This window comes from Pelodiscus sinensis, chromosome 16 (assembly GCF_049634645.1).
Source record: "Pelodiscus sinensis isolate JC-2024 chromosome 16, ASM4963464v1, whole genome shotgun sequence".
In the NCBI taxonomy this organism is placed as follows: domain Eukaryota; kingdom Metazoa; phylum Chordata; order Testudines; family Trionychidae; genus Pelodiscus; species Pelodiscus sinensis.
This window is the reverse complement of record NC_134726.1, coordinates 39,515,536-39,535,768: the sequence shown is the minus strand read 5'-3', so window position 1 is coordinate 39,535,768 and position 20,233 is coordinate 39,515,536. Positions and strand designations below refer to the sequence as shown.

Genomic DNA, 20,233 nt, shown 5'->3' with positions numbered 1-20,233 from the left:
CTGCCAAATGCATGAGAGATTGTCATGTTTATAGTGGAGGGGAAGTTATAGATGGAAATACTTATATTTTCCCTGGAAGTCAAACTCCAGTTTTTACCCTCAAAAGAAAAGTTAACTACTCTATATTATGTCCTAGCCTTTCTAATATTTTACATTTTATAATAATAATTTACTTGGCTGATACTGTAATATCTTTTTAGTAAGTGTAGTCACTAGTGCTTTCCCAAACAAAGTCACACATTATTGAGCAGAAAATGCAAGCAATTTCATAGCAAAACATGGCATATACAACAGTTTCAGGTCACATTTGCCAATATGCCACAAATGCACATTGGTATATTCCTATAAACAATTGATACATTTACACAATTTACAAGTCTGTGTTCAAACAAATTAGATTTATAATTGTTGTCCACTGTATATATACTACAAGTCTACAACTTATGAAATTATGTGCAACACTCAAAGAATTGGTCTACCACTGTAAAGTCTAGAAATCCAAAAATAATTGTTCAATTGTCCATGTTAACAAAAAGCTTCTATTTTGGCTGTTGCAAAAAACCAAAAATCTGGAAAGTCCATAACTTACAGCCAAAATATATTAAATTCTTCTTTAAAAATTGTGCTAGTTTCCAATGCAAAATTAACGAAACGTTTGAAAGTAACGGTAAACAGCTTCTGAAGTGCTTCTTCCTTGTGTCTTGAAGATGAGTAATACTGCAACATTATGCTGAGGCTGATAAGGTACTCCCCTTCTATCTTCCCAAACTGGGAACTACTCTTTACAGGATAGCATTAATCAATTTATACACAAATATTCAAATTTGAGTCAGCACTTTACTAAAATTTTTTTTGCTCATATTACAAAAATTAGTCAGAGATCGATCACAATGTAAGATATTTAAATATTAAGCAAACAACAATTCAGTTATAATTTGACAAGAATATATATGTATATATACCTTTGCAAGCTGGGCCAGAGAAATAGATGCAGAAGAGTCATCAATCTGTTCACAAAAAATTAAACACACATTCAAGTTCCACAATCAAAACATAGCCATATTTAGCCTCTCGAAGTTTGAACATCTACACTGGGTATTTTGTGTGTACCACTGACAGAGGCATTTTCCAAAGCAGTGCAATTTTACTTGCACAAGAAGAAATGGAGCCCAAATCCATGGCAGCTTTAAAAATGGGTTGAGATCAAGAAAGGCCAGTTTGAGGGGAAGATGGTAAAATAGCGAAGTAATTTGCTTAAGTCAATTTATTGACTCAAAGCTTCTTCTCCCCTTGATGAGACCCCATAACTCTCTAAATCTATATGATTTAATATATTACAGAGAGAACAAATAATTCTCACATTGTAGCTAACTGGGTTACATTTTTAAAGTATTTTTTAAAAGTCAATTTGAGAAAGTGTGTGTTAATATATAAATGTACATTTAATATATTTTGTAATTTAACACTTAATCATGAAAGGGTGTAATTATGCTTTTGTGAAGTAGGCTGTTGCCAAAAGAAAGAACAAGCATAGCAGTCTAGAGAGATAGAAACATGTCAAAAATCCATTTAATAAAAGTAATCCTTCCACTGACATACAAATTGTAAAATAAACTGTCTGGATCAAATTAGGACTAGTAAAAAAACTGTATAATTCTATGCATCACAGGAGTTTACTAGAACAGGGAAGAAATGAAACAAGTCCATTTTATTAAAACAAAAGGGCATATTATAAAATTGAACTGAATACATGCAACTGACTTTAGAGATTTTCCCCTACCTATTAAAAACGATCCTTTTTGAGAACAATCATGAGAAGAGGTTATGGACTCCATTATGAACAAAACCAAGAAAGCAAACTCTCCCTGTTGAAGGTAAGAACTTGTGTCTCAGCCCTGCAAGCTGCTCATCCATGTAGGCAGACCCCTGTGCCTGCTGGAACAAAGTACCTTGCAGAAAAGTGGCTGTTTTAAAGGCTTCAGACTGTAGTGTAAGTTAGATTACCTATTCAAAACCATTGGTTATACATAATTTTTCCACACATGAAAAGGACAATTCCTGAGCTCTTTGTAGAGATATCAATTTGCTACATGCCACTATCAACAAGAATGAAATGAGTAAATCAAATTCTAGCCATTTATCAAAATACAATTTGTATAAACAGATTTTGGGCTCACTGGTTATGTGGTCTTAAAATTAAGATGTCTCAAGAAACTGAGTAAAATTTCACAAGTTAAGAACCTCTCTCAAGAGAAGAAAGTAGTGGGTTTTTTTTTTAATGTTACAAGCAATTCCCTAAAAGAATCTTATGACTCTCCCAAAGATATTCTATGGAGGAAGAATTAGAAGCCCCCTTTTCCTTTATATTTCTTGACTGAAATTCAGTCTATTTCAGAAAATAACCGGAAAGCTGAGGTTCTAGATGTCGCCTCTTTTTACATGTGGAAATACAGAGAAATAGATGTTTTACCACTACAGCTGATAAACACAAAAGCCCAGAAAATAATTTTAACAGCTCATTAAGTGTTATGAATGTTTTATCTTTTTTTGTCAATGCTAGTATAATTGCAAGAGTCCAATGGTAGCTTTTTAAAATGGGTCATATTTTCTACTTAAGTACAGTGAGGTGACAGTAGTTAAAGTTTTCTGATGAGAAAGCACTAATGGGTTTAGACACGGATGTAACTTCTTAAGGAAGGAGGTAATGTTGTTATTCCTGAACATTAAATTACCAGAGAGCAAATAGCTGATTAATATCTTAGTCCTGATCTACATTAGGGAATTATTTTGATGCAACTCCTTATTCCAAAAAACAAGCGGAGCATCCACACTACCAAGCCTGTTATTTTGAAATAATGGGCTTGTTATTTTGAAAGAATAACTCCTGCTTGTCTGAGGAATAGTGCTATTTTGAAATTGTTATTTCGGGAGTTATTTTGAAATAATTTCCTACTGTAGACATGTACTTAGTGAGTGTAACTCCTGGTGGCCTCTTGCCTGTGTTGTACTCTTTTTTGCTTTTAACATTTTAAAAATTTCAACAATAGCATTTGGTCAAGCTTCCTGCCAGCCACAGGATTCAGGCATGCGGAACCTCCATGTCCAGGGTTCTGGTGACTGTGCAAAAGAACAGACCCAATAGTGTAGAAGAACTTACATCATCAAAAAGGTAGATTTTTTTTTTTTTTAACTATATTGGGTCCCACGTCATACAGAAGACTGTCCAGAGAACTGGAGTAGGGTAGAGAAAGCAGGGAAAAAAGCCAGGAAAAAAAAATACCCCTCCAACTGTAAACTTTACACAAAGACCACTGTAGAACTACATGGATTTCAATATTAATGACCATTTGAATACTGGGTATTGTAGGCCACTGGAAAAAATGGCTAAGTAGAATTACAGTGACTCCTTCTCTAAGCAAAGGACCATTTTGTGTATTTATATAGTACCTAAAACAGTGGGGGTACCAATTCTGATTAACGCTTCTTATTGCTACTAACATACTGATCCTAATGTCAGTCGCCAATTTAAAAACTAAAGGTCAGAACCCTAATTCTGTTTGTGACAATGTTAAAATGTGCACAAAGTGTAGGAGGATAGTAACACAAGAGAAAGGCAATGCAGACATAAATCAGTTAAGATTATCAAATTACCTGAATTAATCTCAGATATACTAATCCATTTAAAACTTGCTACCCACCCTATGCTTTGTTTTTACAGTGTATCAGTCTTCAAATAATTTAATCCTGGTGCACTGGAGCCAAGTTCTAACTTCAAATACATTTAATGGGAGTTGTGCACATATTATTGAGGACACGATTTGGTCCCTAATTTTAGGTTGTGCTGGGCAATTAAAGGTAATAACTATGCCCACATCACTGGACATGATTCATCCTGTACATTGTACAGCTAGAAACCCTAAAGTCTTTGAGATTAAATAAGAGCTATGTATTATCATTAACAGAAGCTGCATATATGGAAGGCTGGCAAGATCAGGTCCAAACCGATTGTTTTTCTGCCCGCAAGCTACAGAGCATCAATCGTGCCAACAAGATGAGAGAATATTTTTGCTTTCCTATGATTTAAATTTAAATAGTTTTATTTGGAATTAATACAGCCACTCTTTAAAGTATGTATTTTTAAATTTATGAGAAATCTATATCAGCTCATAATAAGATGCTACTTAGAAATGTAATACAGAGATGCCAGGGAACACACAAGGCTAAAAGAATGTTAACTTTATTTATGAACATGTGATTTGTGTTCATACACATGCTAGTAAACAAAAAGGAAAAACTGTTTTCAAGAAATAAAAACTCATCTGGATTAGATCAAATACTGTAAATGTGGTTCACATAAATGCATTACATTAACTTCTAGGGTCACTGGGCCAGTTGAGCTAATTTGAGCTAGCATTCAGACACATGTATGTCTAAATACCAATTTGAACCAACTGCTAATAGAATTTTGGATTGCAGATTAGGTTTTTAAAGATATAAAGCCATAAGTACAAAAGACTAGGATTTCAGAATTGTGTTACATTTCACAAGAACAAGAGGCTATATTCTTCATACACCACTGACTCAAAGTTAAGCATTTAGAACAACAGAATCTAGAAATTCCTATCAAGCAATCAGATCCAATGATCCAGGGTTAGTGTAATGCCTCATACCATTCTAGATAAAAATAAAAAAAATAAAGAACATCAAGAAATAATTCTGAATACTAATTAAGACTATTTTAAATGCTTGGATTATGCACAATATTCAACCCAATCAGCAAGTCAAAGTCTACCCCATAATTGATTAAATATTTGTATAATTATAAATCTATATTTAGCAAGCTTAACAATTAACGTGTCAAACCCAAAGAAAAATGTTGCCCTTTTTCAATGGCAAAATTAGAAGTGGTGGTATACTAAAGGCAGGCTTAGTCACCGATAGCTTAAGAAACTTCCAACTCAGATGTTACCCACATCAGAAAATGTGTTGCAGATAAGAGTTAAGGAGGTCGGTAGGTGGTTTCACCTGAGCTGCACAAGGGTCTAGCAGACAAGACAACTAATTAGTTTAAATTCCTATGTCAAGTTTCTTATAATTTAGTCTGCAGACAAATGGTATCTATCACAGGAAGTGGAAGAATGAAATACAGAACTTTAGAATACCACTGTGTGTGTACCAAAAGTTATTCATATTCATGGCAACCTTTTCAAAACATTTATGTACTCAGAGATGCCCAAACAATACCCCCTTTTAATCATACAGTTTTAGGGAATGTAAGTGCTCAAATATTTAATGACAGCAAAAAACGAGCCATTGAGGCGCACAGAAATGCCCTCTCAAGAAATGGTGGGATATATTTGGTTCAGCATTTGTTTGAACCCCAAGTAAGAAACAATACCAAGTTTAACAATAATGGTTTCTCAGTGGTTTTTGACATTTTCAAAAACCATTAGGCAAAAAAAGTATTGAAAACAAAAGCTAAGTGATACAATGTGAAAATGGCAAAAATACACTCCAAACATCTTTATTGCAAGAAACAAAAAGCACACAACAACCTGTACAAACATACATATTACTAACTATAGACAGACAGATGTAGAACATGGCATCATGTTCAGTTGGGCAAACTTTGAACCTACATGATCTGAAAATGATCATACATTATCTGTACAACACAAAGTCATACAGGAAGTAGTCTAGCATATTCAATATGAAATACAATGCTTTACTCGGCACAAATACTAGTATTCACATTAAAAGTGTGCAAATGACGGCATTACTCAGTATTTTTACTATTTTGCATCAAATACATTGTATTTACAATAGATACTGTGCTTTGTTGGAAGTTAAATTTTAAGTAAATGTTTAGAAAATTAATTTTCTACATTACTTGTTTATAATTAAGTGCAGTGTGTAGGAAAAAAGTGTGAGATTGTGTTTTTACATACTGCTTTTGAAGTTCCACTCACTGGTTCAGTTCGACTTCTAGAAGAAGAAATAAAAGTCATCAGAATAAGAACACTGTTCATATCCTTTATACAAACAGCGAAAACAAACTATCCCATGAGTATCAATACAATCTGTTCTGATAATTTAGTGCATATGGAAGTTTAGATGACTACAGAAACTGTTCTCTCTCAGGACTCTCAGCATTACTTTGAAGTTACAGTTTGCATTTTCAAAAAGTATTGAAAGACTTGTGTTTATGGAATACAATTTAGTTAGTAAAAATTGAATTTAAAATTCAACAAATCTGTCTTTGGAGAACTGACTTGCAACATATTAATGATCCTAAATATATGAACTGCTTCAGGCTGGGTATACAAAATTGTATCACCTATCTAGAGCAGGGGCTTACAGTTACCCAAGCAATTCTCAGATACCTAATGCCCCTAAGGATCAGCACTGAGATTCATTGGTTATATATGATCATTCTAACTTCTGGAAAAGAAAAGCGGTACTCTAGATAGCTATTGACCTAGGGGATGGGGGGGGGGGGGGGGGAAGAGAGAGGAGGAGAGGAAGCAGTAGATGAGAGATTTGGATTTTAATAAGGCTTCTGACAATATCACATGACATTATCCAACAACTAGGGAAATATGCTCTAGATGAAGTTATAATGGGGTGAACAAAGGGTTTAAAAAAAAAAAACTGTACTCAGAGTAGTTAATGGTTTACTATCAAACTTGCAGGATATACCTAGCTGGATTCTGAAAGTGTTTGTCTTGGGGCTGGTGTTTTTCAACTTTTAATGAGGAATAAGATAATGGAATGCAGAGTGTGCTTATAGAACGTGGGGATGACAACAAGCTGTTGGAAGACCGGCCTAAAACGAAAAGTGACCTTGATGAAGTATCAATCTAAAAATCAACAAGATAAAACTCAAGGAAGGAAATGAAGTGCTACTCTTAGGAAAGAAAAAATAAAGTGCATAATTACAAATTGGGAAATAACTGGCTAGGCCATAGTATTGCAGAAAGGATTAATGGATTATAGATCACAAACTGAATACGAGCCAGTAACATGATGCAGGTGCAAAAAAAAAAAAAAAAGACTAATATCCTCAGGTGTATACATAAGACGGGGAGATCATTGCCCTACTCTACACCGCACAGAAAAGCCTCGGGTGGAATACTATGCCCAGTTTTGGGTGCTACACTTTAAGAAAAGTGTGGACAAATTAGTCCAGAGGAGAGCAACAAAAATGATAGAGAAAAGACGACAGGGGGACCCGATAACAGTCTTCAAATGTGTCAAGGAATGTTATAACTAGGACAATGATCAGCTGTTCACAATGTCCACTTTAGGTACAACAGGAAGCTTAATCTGTAGTGAAGACGATTCAGGTTAGATGCTAGGAAAAAATGTTAATTATAAGGTTAGGAAAGTACTGGAATAGATTACCACCAGAAGTTGTGGAATCCCTATCACTCAAAAGTTTTTAAGAACAGGTTAAACATACACATCTCAGAGACAGTCTAGGTGTACTGGGTCCTGCCTGTCCATGGTAGCATGGGCTAGAGTTCCTCAAGGTCTCTGCAACCCTACACTACTATTTTTTAAAATGTGTCTCGATACTGAAATTTTATTGTATTCTGCTATTCTGAAATATGCATCTTAACTGTGATGTATAGTGAATAGTGTAAATCCTCAGCAATGTGGTCCTTCATATAGGATTTCTTTGTGGAAGCCCAAACACCCAGGTGAGGGATATGCTGCTTTTAGCCCCCCCAAAAGTGCCAAGATAATAATTTTTTATATTTACACTACATTGACTAAAATAGTAGTAGAAACATCACCTGAAAGAAGTTTCTAGGATTTTGTGCGGTTTAGGAGTCCTGTGACAAAAAAAAAGTCTTAATTACCAGAATTTGCTTAAAATAAATCCTGAATATTCTACAGTATTTAGGAATGCTTTTATTACATTTGAAAATGTGTTGAGGTTCCACATAGTAATTTGCAGATGCACAACCCATTATAGAGAACTAGGCATGCAATTGTTGGTATTGTTAATAGGAGTTGTATATTTAATTAATGAAGCTGCAAAAAGTCTCCCGTGAGTTTAAGAAGCAAACCCCTCTTGGAATTTATACATGTAGGACTTGTGCTTCCAACAGACACTACTAGAAACCTGTTCCAGGCTCACAACCGGAGCGAAGTACATCCCAAAGGTGGGGATAGGTGAGGAAGTGCTTGAAGCTATGCACCATAGATTTGTTTCTCAATGTGTTTATCTTATAAAATGTTCTTCAAGGTAAACAGTAACTTTTGAAAGGCTTTGCAAACAATACTGTAGTTCTGGACCTGAAATCTCAAAGTTGCTTATTTTTAAGTTAACTGCACTCCTGAGCAGCTTAATAATTAAATTGGCACACAGTATACAACTACTCAAGAGTCACTTCTGCACTCTCCTTCTACTTGTTAGCCTAGGGCAAACAACAATTTTTGATGGAGGAGGCACCAATGTTCCCTCTATTTTTTTCCATTCATGTACAGAATAAATTGAATGTGCACCAAGATGTGTGGGTGTGCACCACCTGTAAACACACACCCTGTTAACTGTGGTTGCTCTGCTAATCAGCTGGGCAGCATTTGAATCTCTCCTGGATGGCCCGCCCAAGCGTTCAGCTTACAGGGAACACTGGAGGACAAGGGCTACACTCTTCCACGATGTTAATGGAGAAGTGCACAGTCTGAGATGGAGGTTGGGTGCAGAAGGGACCTCAAGGTAGGGTACACAGGGGTGCAGGAGGGAGTGCCTAGGAGGGAATTTGGGAAAAGGAAGGGGTTGTGACCTGGGACAGGGCTTTGGAGTGCAGGAGAGGATATGGATGCAGGAGAGATTCTGACCTCAGGGAGGGGTGTAGGATGAAGTGCAGGGGGTTGGGTTGTGACCCTGGGGCAGGTGTTGGGACGTCAGGTGTAGGCTCTGGCCAGAGAGCACTTACCTTATGCAGCTCCCAAACAGCAGGACCCTCAGGCAGGCTCCCTGCCTGCTGCCTCCCCACGCCCTTCAAAGCAGCCTACTTGTGGGGGTCACATGTATCTCTGCACACTATGGACCCCTTGAGCAGGGGACTCCCACATCTCCCTGTGCTGACAGCATAGCCCAAGCAGCTCCCATTGGCTGGTTTCTGGCAGCTTAGTAACGGGCAGCCTTTGAGAGAGCAAGATGCACCATTCTTTCTGTACCGCATGCACAGTTCCATGCAGATACTTATTTGGTCCTCATCACTGTTACCAATACTTTACTTTGGAAGATTGTATCTGCTCAGCCACAAAGTAAAATGACTCATTCAAACAAAGCTAGTACAACTAATGTAGAAGGGAGATAATACAGGACGGCAGATGGGTAACAGGCCACCTGCAATCCTGACCTTTACTCATGGGGAATTTCTGACATTTTAGTTAACACTACATTTGTTACTTGACACTGGGATTAATGGGGAACAGACATTTGGAGCTCAATGGCAAACATGGTATAAAACAATTAATAAAAGAATCTTTTAATCTTGCTCACATACAAAATGGCTGACCTGATTACTGAATTCCCTCACCACTCTGAAATGATCACCTCCACTCACGACACACGTTTAGCAGCCTTGTTCTTTTTGCCTCCCTTTGAAGCAGTGATTGTCTTTTGCAATCTGGCAGGCATATCCCATAAAACCCCCTGTATTTGAAATACATGCAGAACGGTAGACCTTGGTTTCTCCAAGGTATCTTCTTTGCAACACTCCGTGATTGTTGGCAACACTAATATCTGTCATTTGTTTATAAAGTACCTGCCCTGTCATGTTTCATAATAGAAGTACACACACCTACTTACTGACAAGTAGCCACCTCTAACATGGGAGTGAGTCAGTAAATATACACAACATGCATAAGAGATGAGGGCAAGAAAAATTTTCGCCAAGGATTATAAAGTTTCTCTTATAAAAAGGTGCTATGAAATCTTTCCTGTTGATAAAGAGCAAAAGGGACCTCAGTTTAAGGTCATAATCAAAACACCAACTCACAGAGCTAACTGAACAGAACTCTATCTACTTCAGAGTTTAACTGTGGGATTTAGAATCTGGACTCCTAAGAAGCCCTGATATTCAAGCCACTCCTCTTGACAAAGATCAGAAGGTTACAGGTCTCACGTTTCAGTAGCAGCTCTTATGAAAGGAAGAAAACCTAGACTTGTTTGAATGTTTTTTAGCAAACTGTGCATTATCCAACTCTAACAGCTGCAACACCTGAGAGTTTTTGATTTTATGAATACCTACATGACATATGTTTTGTTTGTAGATTTAACTCCTCCAATTGGGATTCTTCTAACAATTACAGATGAGTTCTTGGGAATCAGGGCACTATCATCCGTGTACTCTGAAAAAAGGAAAAACATGGTAAGAAACACCTATTTCCAGTCCTAAAAATTACATTTCTCTTTTTCATCTTCATTTTGTTAGGTACTTTGAAGAATTCATTTAACAGAGAAAAACCAAACCCAGAATGTTTATAATAAATATTGAAAGCTTAAAATTAATAATAGGATTTCTATTCACTGGCCACCAAACATAGAGTGCTGTTGAGGTAAACTAAATTCTACGTTGTTATAACTAGGAATATGACTAAACAGCTACTTTCTTATCCAAGAGATCCAACCCATGGCAAATTTAGGTTTTCACCGTCTCTCCTCTATTAGTCTTCAAAACCAATTAATCTTTTGGAAGAACAGATTATAGTGTATTTTACTCTGTGCATAATATTACTCAAGAAGAATTGTAACTTACATTGTTATACCCACTACCCCACCAAAGACTAGGAATGTGAAAGGTTAACCAGTAAGCATCACCCTTAATGGGTTGCAGTTAACTGGTGGGAGCTGGAGCAGCTCCCCTGTCTGCTGCAGACGGGGGCTGCTCTGGGGTCGAGAGCAGCAGAGCAGTCCCTGTATATGGCAGGCCAGGTATATCCTAAGCAGGGGCAGCTCATGGCAGGCAGGAAGGCACTCCAGCCCCCATTGGATAAAGTGAAGTTTAACTGGTTAACTAATTAAACAAGATTTTATATCCCTACTGAAGACAGTGATGTAAGTGAGGACAGCATGGTCCATAATTGAACTGGTAACAATGCAAATGCTAAAATGAATGCATAGAGTTTGAGGTAGAGTTTGCAGGAAAGGCCATTAGGAATAGCCATCTTAGTTTCCAACTTAATATGCTATGATGCATTTATTTACTGAAGTTACTAAAAACATGTTTGACTAGGAAAAAATGAATGTTTTTTTAAAAGTCAGTTTGTCACCACTGTGTTTATTTTTGGCATTTCTTCAAGACCAATAAAAATCAATACCATTAGTTTCATTTTCAGGTTCTCAGTGCTCTGATGTTTAGATTGAAGACCAAAGTAGAAAAAAGGTCTGTATTAACTGTTTAATTTGGATTTCTTTTAATTGTGGAAGTGTCTATTCTTTCTTGAAAAAACACTAAAATATAATTTTGGGAGCAAACTTAAGTTGCAAGTTTCCCTAAGCAGCTGTCATAGGAGTAACAGGAAAAACTCCACAATGCACCTTTCAGGATCATTTGGCAAAGCAAAAAGATTTTGTCTTAAAGTGGAACAAAAAGAAAAACCCTACAACAAAAATGAAGTTAAACATTTAAAATCAGTTCTACATAGTGCTGCATTTGTTTTCATTAGACTGTGCTATATTTTGATCTAACCTCAGGCTTACAAGCCAGTAAGTCTTTAAAACACGACAATGCTCAACACCAGGTTACTTTCAGGTTCAAGGTGTGAGTTTTGGCCCTAGCTCTGCCTAGCTATAGTGTAACAATGAGTAACTGAATTTCCAAGACTACTTTAGCTTGCTCAGGATGAAAGGAACATTTTTATTCTTACTTTCATAGTACTAAACACACTGTGATTTTTTTAGTTTTTGTAGAGTGTTATAACTTTTTCGCTTCCTTGTAACTTTCTGCAGTTCTCCTTTGTGTCTGAAGATTTCTATGCTAGCTTTCAGACCGCAGGTGATTTAGTAGTTTTTTTAAATGAAAAAACCATTTGGTCATTTCAATTATCAGACAAAAAGCACTCGGGGCTAGGGATGTAAGTGAGCAGTAGACTACCTGATAAGCTTAAGCTTATCAGGTAGTCGAGTAGACTACTCGCTCCCATCCCCCGTCTCTGTATCAGAGGCAGCAAGGGGGTGGGACAGGAGTCAGTGCTGGGGGGACCAGTTCTTAAAAACTGGCGGTGCCACCTGCCCTCCCTCACTCCCCCAACCCCATGCTGCTGCTCTGGCAGCAGCCCCTGTTCGCAGCAGCCCAGACTGGCCACAGGCAGGGGCTGCTGGACCCGACACGAGCCGGGACTCAGCAAGCCCAGCTCAGTCCTAGCTCGCGCCGGTCCAGGACTGCTGCGGCTCTGCATTTTAAATGTAGTAAGAGCTGCCCAAACTGCAAGACGTACATTTTTTTCAATTTTGGACTTCTCAAAAATGGGCAGAAGATGACTACAATGGTGATAGAAGCTTCAGGGGGTAGCCGAGTTATCTGTACAGGATAAACTTAAACAAATGGTCTGGTAGCACTTTATAGACTAACAAAACATGTAGATAGGGATGTTAGTTGCATTTCCCTTCACTGTATTTCTGGTGATCCTGCATGCCAATTCTCTATTTTTCTAATGAAGCTACTCCCAGATTACACAAGACTCCCTCTGCCTCAGCCTTGAGCCCCCTCTCACACTCCAAACTCATCCCCCAGCTCTTAACCCCTCTTCCCCGCTCGTTCACCCACACCATATGAGAATGAACTCTATTACGTGCACCAATTTGGAGGTGACATGTCGCAGGGCTCTTGCTACAGTTCAAATGCAGAGGCGCCCTTACAGATCAATCAAGTAATCAATGAAATCCCATTGACTATTCGATTAATTAATCAATCAATCTAAATGTAACATCTCTAATAATGATCACAGGAAGGGCAGCAAGGAGCCAGAGATGGGGACTGGGATTGCTATAACCCCATCGGAGCACCAGAGGGGCAGTAAGCTTCTCACCCACCTTCCAGCCAGCATAGCCCCCACCCTGGCCTGCCCTTGGCTGCCAGTTCCCTAAAGCAGCACGGCCTCCACTGACTCTTACCCCAATCCCTCATTCTCACCCTAGAGTTCACACCTCCTGTCTCAACCCAGGGAGAGTGAATAAGGCCTGGGGTCAGCCAACGATGGAGAGGAGGGGAATGGAGAATGCGGGGCCTCAAGGAAGTGGGGGGGGGGGGAGAGTCTTGGGGAAGGGATGGGGTAGATCTTGGCTGTAAAAAGGTTGGAGACCACTGATCTAGATGGCCCTCCTGCCTTGAGTGCCAGGGACTGGACTTGATGCCTCGAGGTCCCCTCCAGTTCCAGTATTCTATGATTTTAGAGCCAATTTGAAGACTAGCTTAAAAAAAAACAAAAAAAAACCTAACTAATCCTTTCATTTCCATTCCACATTCTACCAGTTGCCTTTTCAAGTGCATTACACACAGTGCATATATAAGTTTGCTACCAAGAAAGTGTTAACAGTACTCAACTTCTGTGCATATGAACTTGTAAACTCCATATTTATTATTTGTTAACCAGACAGTTTAACAAATTCATCGCATGTCTACATAGAATTAATCTGCTGAATATGACAGCTAGTGCCAAAGTTGCAACTGAATGTTTTTTGACAACTTGTGAAATAAGGAGAGAACATCCTCCACAACTAACACACATCACTGAAGTGTGACTAAATACTAGCTCTTAGGATTCACTCAAATATGAGGTCAGACACCACAGTGCAAGACAGGTGGGCAAGATACGGCTGGTGAGCCAACATCCAGCCAATGAGAGCTAAGAGACTGTGGTGGGGGCTAGGGTTGTTAAGAAGCGGTTAATTTGCTAATTGTGTAATCTATAGATTTTGTATCAACTAAACGATTAGTCAATAAGGGAAGGCAGGGAAAGAACTCTAATCCCAGTTTACAGTGGATTCAGGAGCTATCCCCGCTGTGGCTCTGCTTTGGAACTGTATTAGAAGCCAGGCAGTCCGGCTCAGTCTTGGCTTGCGCCAGGTCCTACCCCCACGCCAGGTAGGTCCCAGACCCAGCAAAAGCCAGGACTGAGCTGGGCTGCCTGTCCATCCGGCTCTTAATACACTTTAAATGCGGAGCCACGGGGGGGGGGGGGGGGGGGGGGGAAGCTCCCGGACTGGTGCGAACTGGGACTGAGCCGGGCTGCTGGCCAGTCTACTGAAAATTTATTGACTGTGGGGAGAAGTGTGTGTAGTCAACAGCATTAACTGATAAGCTTTTGCTTATCAGTTAATCAACTACACTATTACATCCCTAATTGGGGTAGGGGCCTCTCTCCTTCCCCACAGTGTAGACGAACTCAGCCAGCCACTTTGAACGGCCTGGGGCTGTTGGCAATAGGGAAGCCTGGGTCTTGCTGGGCTACTGGCCTGGAGCTGCGTAGGTAAGCGCCTCCTGGCCAGAGTCTGTCTCTCACACCCCATTTCCACCCACACCCCAACTCCCTCCCAGATCCTGCACCCCCTCTTAGACCCTCCCTCATGCCACAATCTTCTCCTGAACCCACACCCCCTCCAGGACTCTACAGCCCAATCCCCTGCCCGAGGTCACACACCCCTAACTTCACCCAAACTGATACAGTGGCAGCAAGGTGGGGATGCATGCAGTGATTAGGATTAACAGATAAAACCAGACTTATCAGCTGATCATGTAAACAACTACACACTAACTCCCTAGCTGACATCAAACACTAGGTTATGATATCACTGAATGCATCTGGCAAGATACATAAATTGAGTTAGATTCTGTTTATACACACACAGTGGTAAAGTTACAGGAAAACTTCTTGTTTGCTGTTGCTAAAACATCTCTCTTCACTGCAACTATGCAGTTGAGCAATTGTTCCACCCCCCCCCCCAATGTAATCATGGAACAGCTAAAATTTCCAGCTTACACATTTATACAAATAAACTATAGTTAATATCGCCAGACAAAGACGAACAGACTGGTGTTAGTCCATGAATGAAACTGGAGTTATTGTTTCTTCCATTTCAATTAACCCTTCCTTTTAGGAAGGCAAACACTTACTTAATCTGGTGAAACATTATAGAACTCTGTTTTTATTCTCTCAAGAAAACATCAACCTTTTACAGAGAACTCATCACATCAATATAAATTCAAATTCAATAAGCCATGAACTCTAACCTTGAAGTTGTCAGAGTCTCTTTAAAGCCACACTTTTCCCTGAAGATTGTTTATCTGTCTCTACTGCAACCACCACCATAAGGCCCAATTTTATAAAGATCAGGACCTAATATTTAATTTTTAGTTAAATTATTGGCAGTTTCCTGTGCATTTGACAGCCCTTTGTTTCACTTGCATATTCTGTCTCAGATTCTTTCACACAGCAACAGGGAGAGCACACACACACAGGCAGTAGTCAAAACTCACAAAAAATGGTTGGCAGATGGGGCAGATAAAGCAGCCGATGTATAAACCTCTCAATTTTAATTGACTAAACTGATATTTTAAAAGTAAAATATTGCATATTAAAAATGTACTTCTTAAAGTTGTTAAAAGTTGAATTCTAAATGTAATCAGATATTAAATGTATGCATATGGCGGATACACCAATGTAAGACTCCTGTAGAGTAATTAGAAGTAATAATCTCCCCAGTGCCAGAAGCTCTATTCACTGAATAGAAATAATGAGATTTCTATAGACTTTTGATAAGTGTATGTTAATTGCAAAACCATTTGCAACGGAACAGGTCATGTACCAAATATATCAGGGTTCAAATGTCCATATGGGATTTAACTGAGTACATGCAATCAGTTTGTAGCAACACAGAAGTAGACAGACAATGAAAATGCGATTGACAGTTTAAGTTCAAAGAACTTCGGAATAACCCAGTCTTATGTTTAAGAAAAAAAAAAAAAGATTTTGCATTAATAGGCAATTCCCAAACATCTCCACATCTGTGTGTGAATTGCTCTTTGGAAATGATCTTATAAGGGTTTTGTAAACACTACAACACAATATAGATTAAAAAAAAGTTAAACAGAAGTATAAGACTTTATCCAAAAGTCTAAAAACAAGCCCAGTTTCTGTATCACTGTTATCTAACCACCATTCATTGAAATTTGTAATGTCATAGCAGACAAAACTAACCATTTTCTGACAAAACTAATTCAAATAATCTATCATGACAGTGTGTATGTAAAAACTTAAACAACAACAAATAGTCTGGGAGCACTTTAAAGACTAAAAAAAATGTAGATGGTATCATGAGTCTTCGTGGGCACAGCCCACTTCTTCAGATGACTGGAGTATTGGAAGTCCAGAACCAATAATAAATAAGGGAAGGGGTAGGGGAAAAAATTGGAAAGGGGGTGCGGAGGGTAGGGGGTAGATACATCTCAAAGGTAATCCCTGCTGGGTGTATTAGAGCGCTGCATCTTTCAATCCTGCTGCTGCCAGTAGAATCTGGGTGGTTTGTTGCTATAAAACTTTGCCCCATGTCTCCCTGCCAGCCCGGGGCAGCAAGAAACCCAGAACAGCTCTGGGAAATGAAGACTCCGGTGCCACGGAACGCGGCATTTTGCCAGAGCAGCCCGAGCTGGCAGCCGTGACAATGAGCCCACTTTCTGCAATGGCATCGTCCAGCAGGCGAGGCTGCGAGCGGCGGACGCGTTCCGAGCCACGCCTCGGGATTTCAGGCCTCCAGGCTCGACAGCCACAACCCGACTGCGTCTTCCAGGGGCCCCTGGGAGCGGTCACTGCCCAGCCCGCTGCGGGCAGCCTCGGGGCCCAGCCCCCCTCCCCCCGGGCCGACCCACCACGGCGGGGGGGGGGTGGATGGGCTCAGAGGGTCTCGGGCGCCGCGTGCCCCCCCCCGCTCCTACCTTCTTTGGTCTGCGCGTTGGTGATCTGCAGGTCGCAGTCGGCCGCCTTGAGCTTCTCGCGGCCCATGATCTGGCGCTTGAGGTCGCACAGCGAGATGTGGAGCCCGTCGAAGGTGACCGTGTCATAGTTGAGCTTGGAGGAGAACTTGTAGTGCACGCAGGACATGGCGGGGCCGGGGGCGCCGGGCGGGGCGGCGGGCGGGGGGGGGGCGGCGCGCGCTCGGGGCCCGGCTGGCGCTCACAGGCCGCCGCGCGCCGCCATGGCCCGGCCCCGCGCTGTCAGGCAGGCTCGGCGGCCGCAGGCCTCAGGCCTCCATGGCTCGGCCCCGCACGGACCGATCGGCGCCGCTTCCTCCGGCTCACGGCCCGGCCGGGCGGACGCGACCTCCGCCTCCTCACGCAGCGCCTCCGAGGCCCGGCTCCTCGCTATGGCGGCGCCAGCGGCCCTGCCTCAGCGCTCGACGGAGGGGGTTTCCCGACCGGGAACCGCACGGGCGAAGGGAGCCGCGCGGCACTGCGCCTGCGCGCCACGGGTCTGCCCGCCCACTCTGCCGCACGTGACCCAGCGTATTATGACAAAAGGAGCCGCTGCGCTCCAGCGTCACGTGATGCGGGGAGGGGCGGGGACAGTGGGGATGAGGGGGAAAGGGGGAGGGGGCAGAGTAGGAGAGGACAGTGAGGGTGGGAGCATGGGGCTGGGGAGAGTGGGGAATGGGAGAGGAGATAGGAAGGGGTAGAGGAGGGCAAGGGGATGGACAGAAGGGGGATCTATGAGTGTAGGGTGGGGGTCAGGAACCTTTTTTGGGTCAGGGGCCACTGAACCACGGAAAAATCAGTTGAGGGCCACACACAAAAAAAGAAGCAAAACAAGAATCAAACCCTCACTGAAGTGCATCCCCCCAAGAATGAAAAAGACATTCCCCACATTCCTGTGCATATGAGAGCTGGGGGGGGGGGGTTGAGGTGTAGGATAGTAGATTATTGTGGTTCACCCTGTGGGGCAGTGTGGGCTTCCCAATGCCGGGGGAGCCCTGAGCCTCAGGGGCCGGATCCAGGCAAGCTGGGGGCTGCATCTGGCCCCTGGGCCTTAGGTTCCCTGCCCCTGGGATAAGAGGAGGACAGGGGAGAGGAAATATGGGGTTCAGCCAGGAGCAGGGCGAGAGAGGAATGGGCATAGAGAGGGAGGTGTGCTCCTCAAAGTTCCTGAAATTCCAGTCCGCCTAGGAGCTCCCTGACCTCCCTTCGTGTATTGACTTACTGCTGTCCCTACTTTAACTCCCATGTGCTCCACCTGGCCCCCCATGCTGAGCACAGCAGAGTCAGCAGGTTAACTGCTCAACACCCTCAGGGTTAATGAGGGGAAGCTTCTCATCCAGACCCCACTGGAAAGAGTGTGGCAGCATCAGTCCCAGGGAGAGTGTGGAATTCTCCCTCGAGCTGCAGATTTAGCACCCCTTAACTTCCACACAAAATAAGATTTCATCAACCTCCCCCCCGTCCCGTTTCTAGACCTTCTGCATGCGAAGAAAATACTTTGAAGAGATTCTAATCTATGTTACCTTGCTGAGTGTGCTAATCTGAGTCTAAACAAGGGTTTTTCTTACAAAAAAACCCCACTGTTGGTACCACAAGTTTGACTTTATTGCTAGCAATAAAGGGTGACCCTTTAGGATAGATGCCTCCAGCCCCATGAAGGACTGCTACCACCAGACCACAGTAGTAAAAACATCAGCATCTAGAATGTCTGGTGGTCCCTTATGGTATGACCTTGTCTACATTAGCATTTCTAGAAAGGGACAGCAACTGGTGATAATGGAGGAAATATTTCAGAAGAAAGGCTAGTGTAGACAAGTCTGTATTAATGCAGTTACCCAAGCTGTTAACTTTATAACCTTATGCTGATGATTTTGGCTAAAATTCCTGTGAAAATCATGCTGATTTGGAAGCAAACTACTCAGATTTCGGCAAAAATCCTTACTGCGCTCTATTGTCACTGACCATGGGCTTCAGCTATTCCCTAGTTAAATACATACGTAAGAAGGCATTGTGGTTTTTAGGAAGCTCAGAAGCGGTATGTCTACGCAACAGCATTATTTCGGAATAACTGATGTCATTCTGAAACATCACTGCGCATCAACACTACAAGCCTTTATTTTGAAATAATGTCGATCTGGAGGACTTATTACACTGACTCCTGGTAACCCTCATTTCACAAGAGTAAGGGAAGTCGAAAGAAGAGTATTCTTCCTTCAACTTCCTACTGTGAAGACAGTGCCAAAAGCCAAATTAAGCTATTTTGACTTAAGCTACGCAATTGACGTAGCTTAATTCAACTTTAGCCCTGCTGTGTAGATGTACCCAAAAAGGAAAGGCCCAAGCAAAAACATTGTTAGTAAAAGTATTGGAAAATACTCTATTTACAGACCACTAATCACCAGATCTGAAAAGCAATCTGTTACACAATGCAAGTAATTTTCATAAGGTATTAATAAAATAACTGACACTGGAGAAGAACAAGCCTTTGGGAGCCTGCGGGTATCACTCAGAGGCTGGACACAGATGACAGGCTTGCCAAAGGAAATTAACTTTATTATTTATTGGCCTAACCAAATAAAATAAAAGCAAATTGTGTGTCAGAATGTTCAATGAAAACTTGAATGAATGAATGAATTTCCAAAGGCAGGGTGGAAGAGGTAATATCTTTCCAGCTTCTGTTGGTGAAAGAGACAAGATTTCAAGCTTACACTGAAACAGAATTATTGATGTCTATAACCTCAAATGAAAAATTACAATGATTTCATAGACTATAAGGCAAACTGGGTCTATAGCACATATGACAGTTATAATGTATATAAGGACCACCAAGTATGTGGATACACTGGGTTTTTCTAAAGCACTTTGAGATCTCTGAAAAACATTATATAAGAATAAATACTTTTAATTATATATATATATATATACACAATCACTTCCCATTGTAACTGTAATCCAACTTTTAATTGCATTGAAAATACATTATAACATAATTTAAAAACCAGAACTGTGCTAAATTACAGTTAAGAATGCACTATGCAGCTAAAAATGCAACTTTAAGTAAACTCAAACATTTAAAAAAAAATGGAACTCGCTAGCTACAGTTTCATAATCAATTCTAACACCCACCTTAACATACACGCTACTCAACAAACAATTATCTGTGATCAGCACACAGATACTATTAATATTATCCATGTTACAAAGCACAGCAACTGCAAGGTCTAATAAAGTCTGTGGGAAGACTG

The 20,233-nt window shown here is 40.8% G+C and overlaps 1 protein-coding gene across 5 annotated transcripts in view; it reads right to left on the bottom strand.

Annotated features, from left to right (window-relative positions):
* The window catches only part of RBBP6 (RB binding protein 6, ubiquitin ligase), a 37,957-nt gene extending 20,469 nt beyond the window's left edge, over positions 1-17,488 (bottom strand). For 2 of the 5 annotated variants that reach the window (XM_075899916.1, XM_075899920.1), the window contains exons 1-5: positions 16,953-17,488; positions 10,272-10,371; positions 7,800-7,838; positions 5,949-5,985; positions 963-1,007 (exon numbers count right to left, since the gene is read on the bottom strand). In XM_075899916.1, the coding sequence (XP_075756031.1) occupies positions 963-1,007; positions 5,949-5,985; positions 7,800-7,838; positions 10,272-10,371; positions 16,953-17,118 (387 nt within the window). In that variant the 5' untranslated portion in view covers positions 17,119-17,488. The remainder of the gene's footprint in view (positions 1-962; positions 1,008-5,948; positions 5,986-7,799; positions 7,839-10,271; positions 10,372-16,952) is intronic. The other 3 variants (XM_075899917.1, XM_075899918.1, XM_075899919.1) reach the window with 3 other exon arrangements.
* Between the last annotated feature and the right edge of the window lie 2,745 nt (positions 17,489-20,233).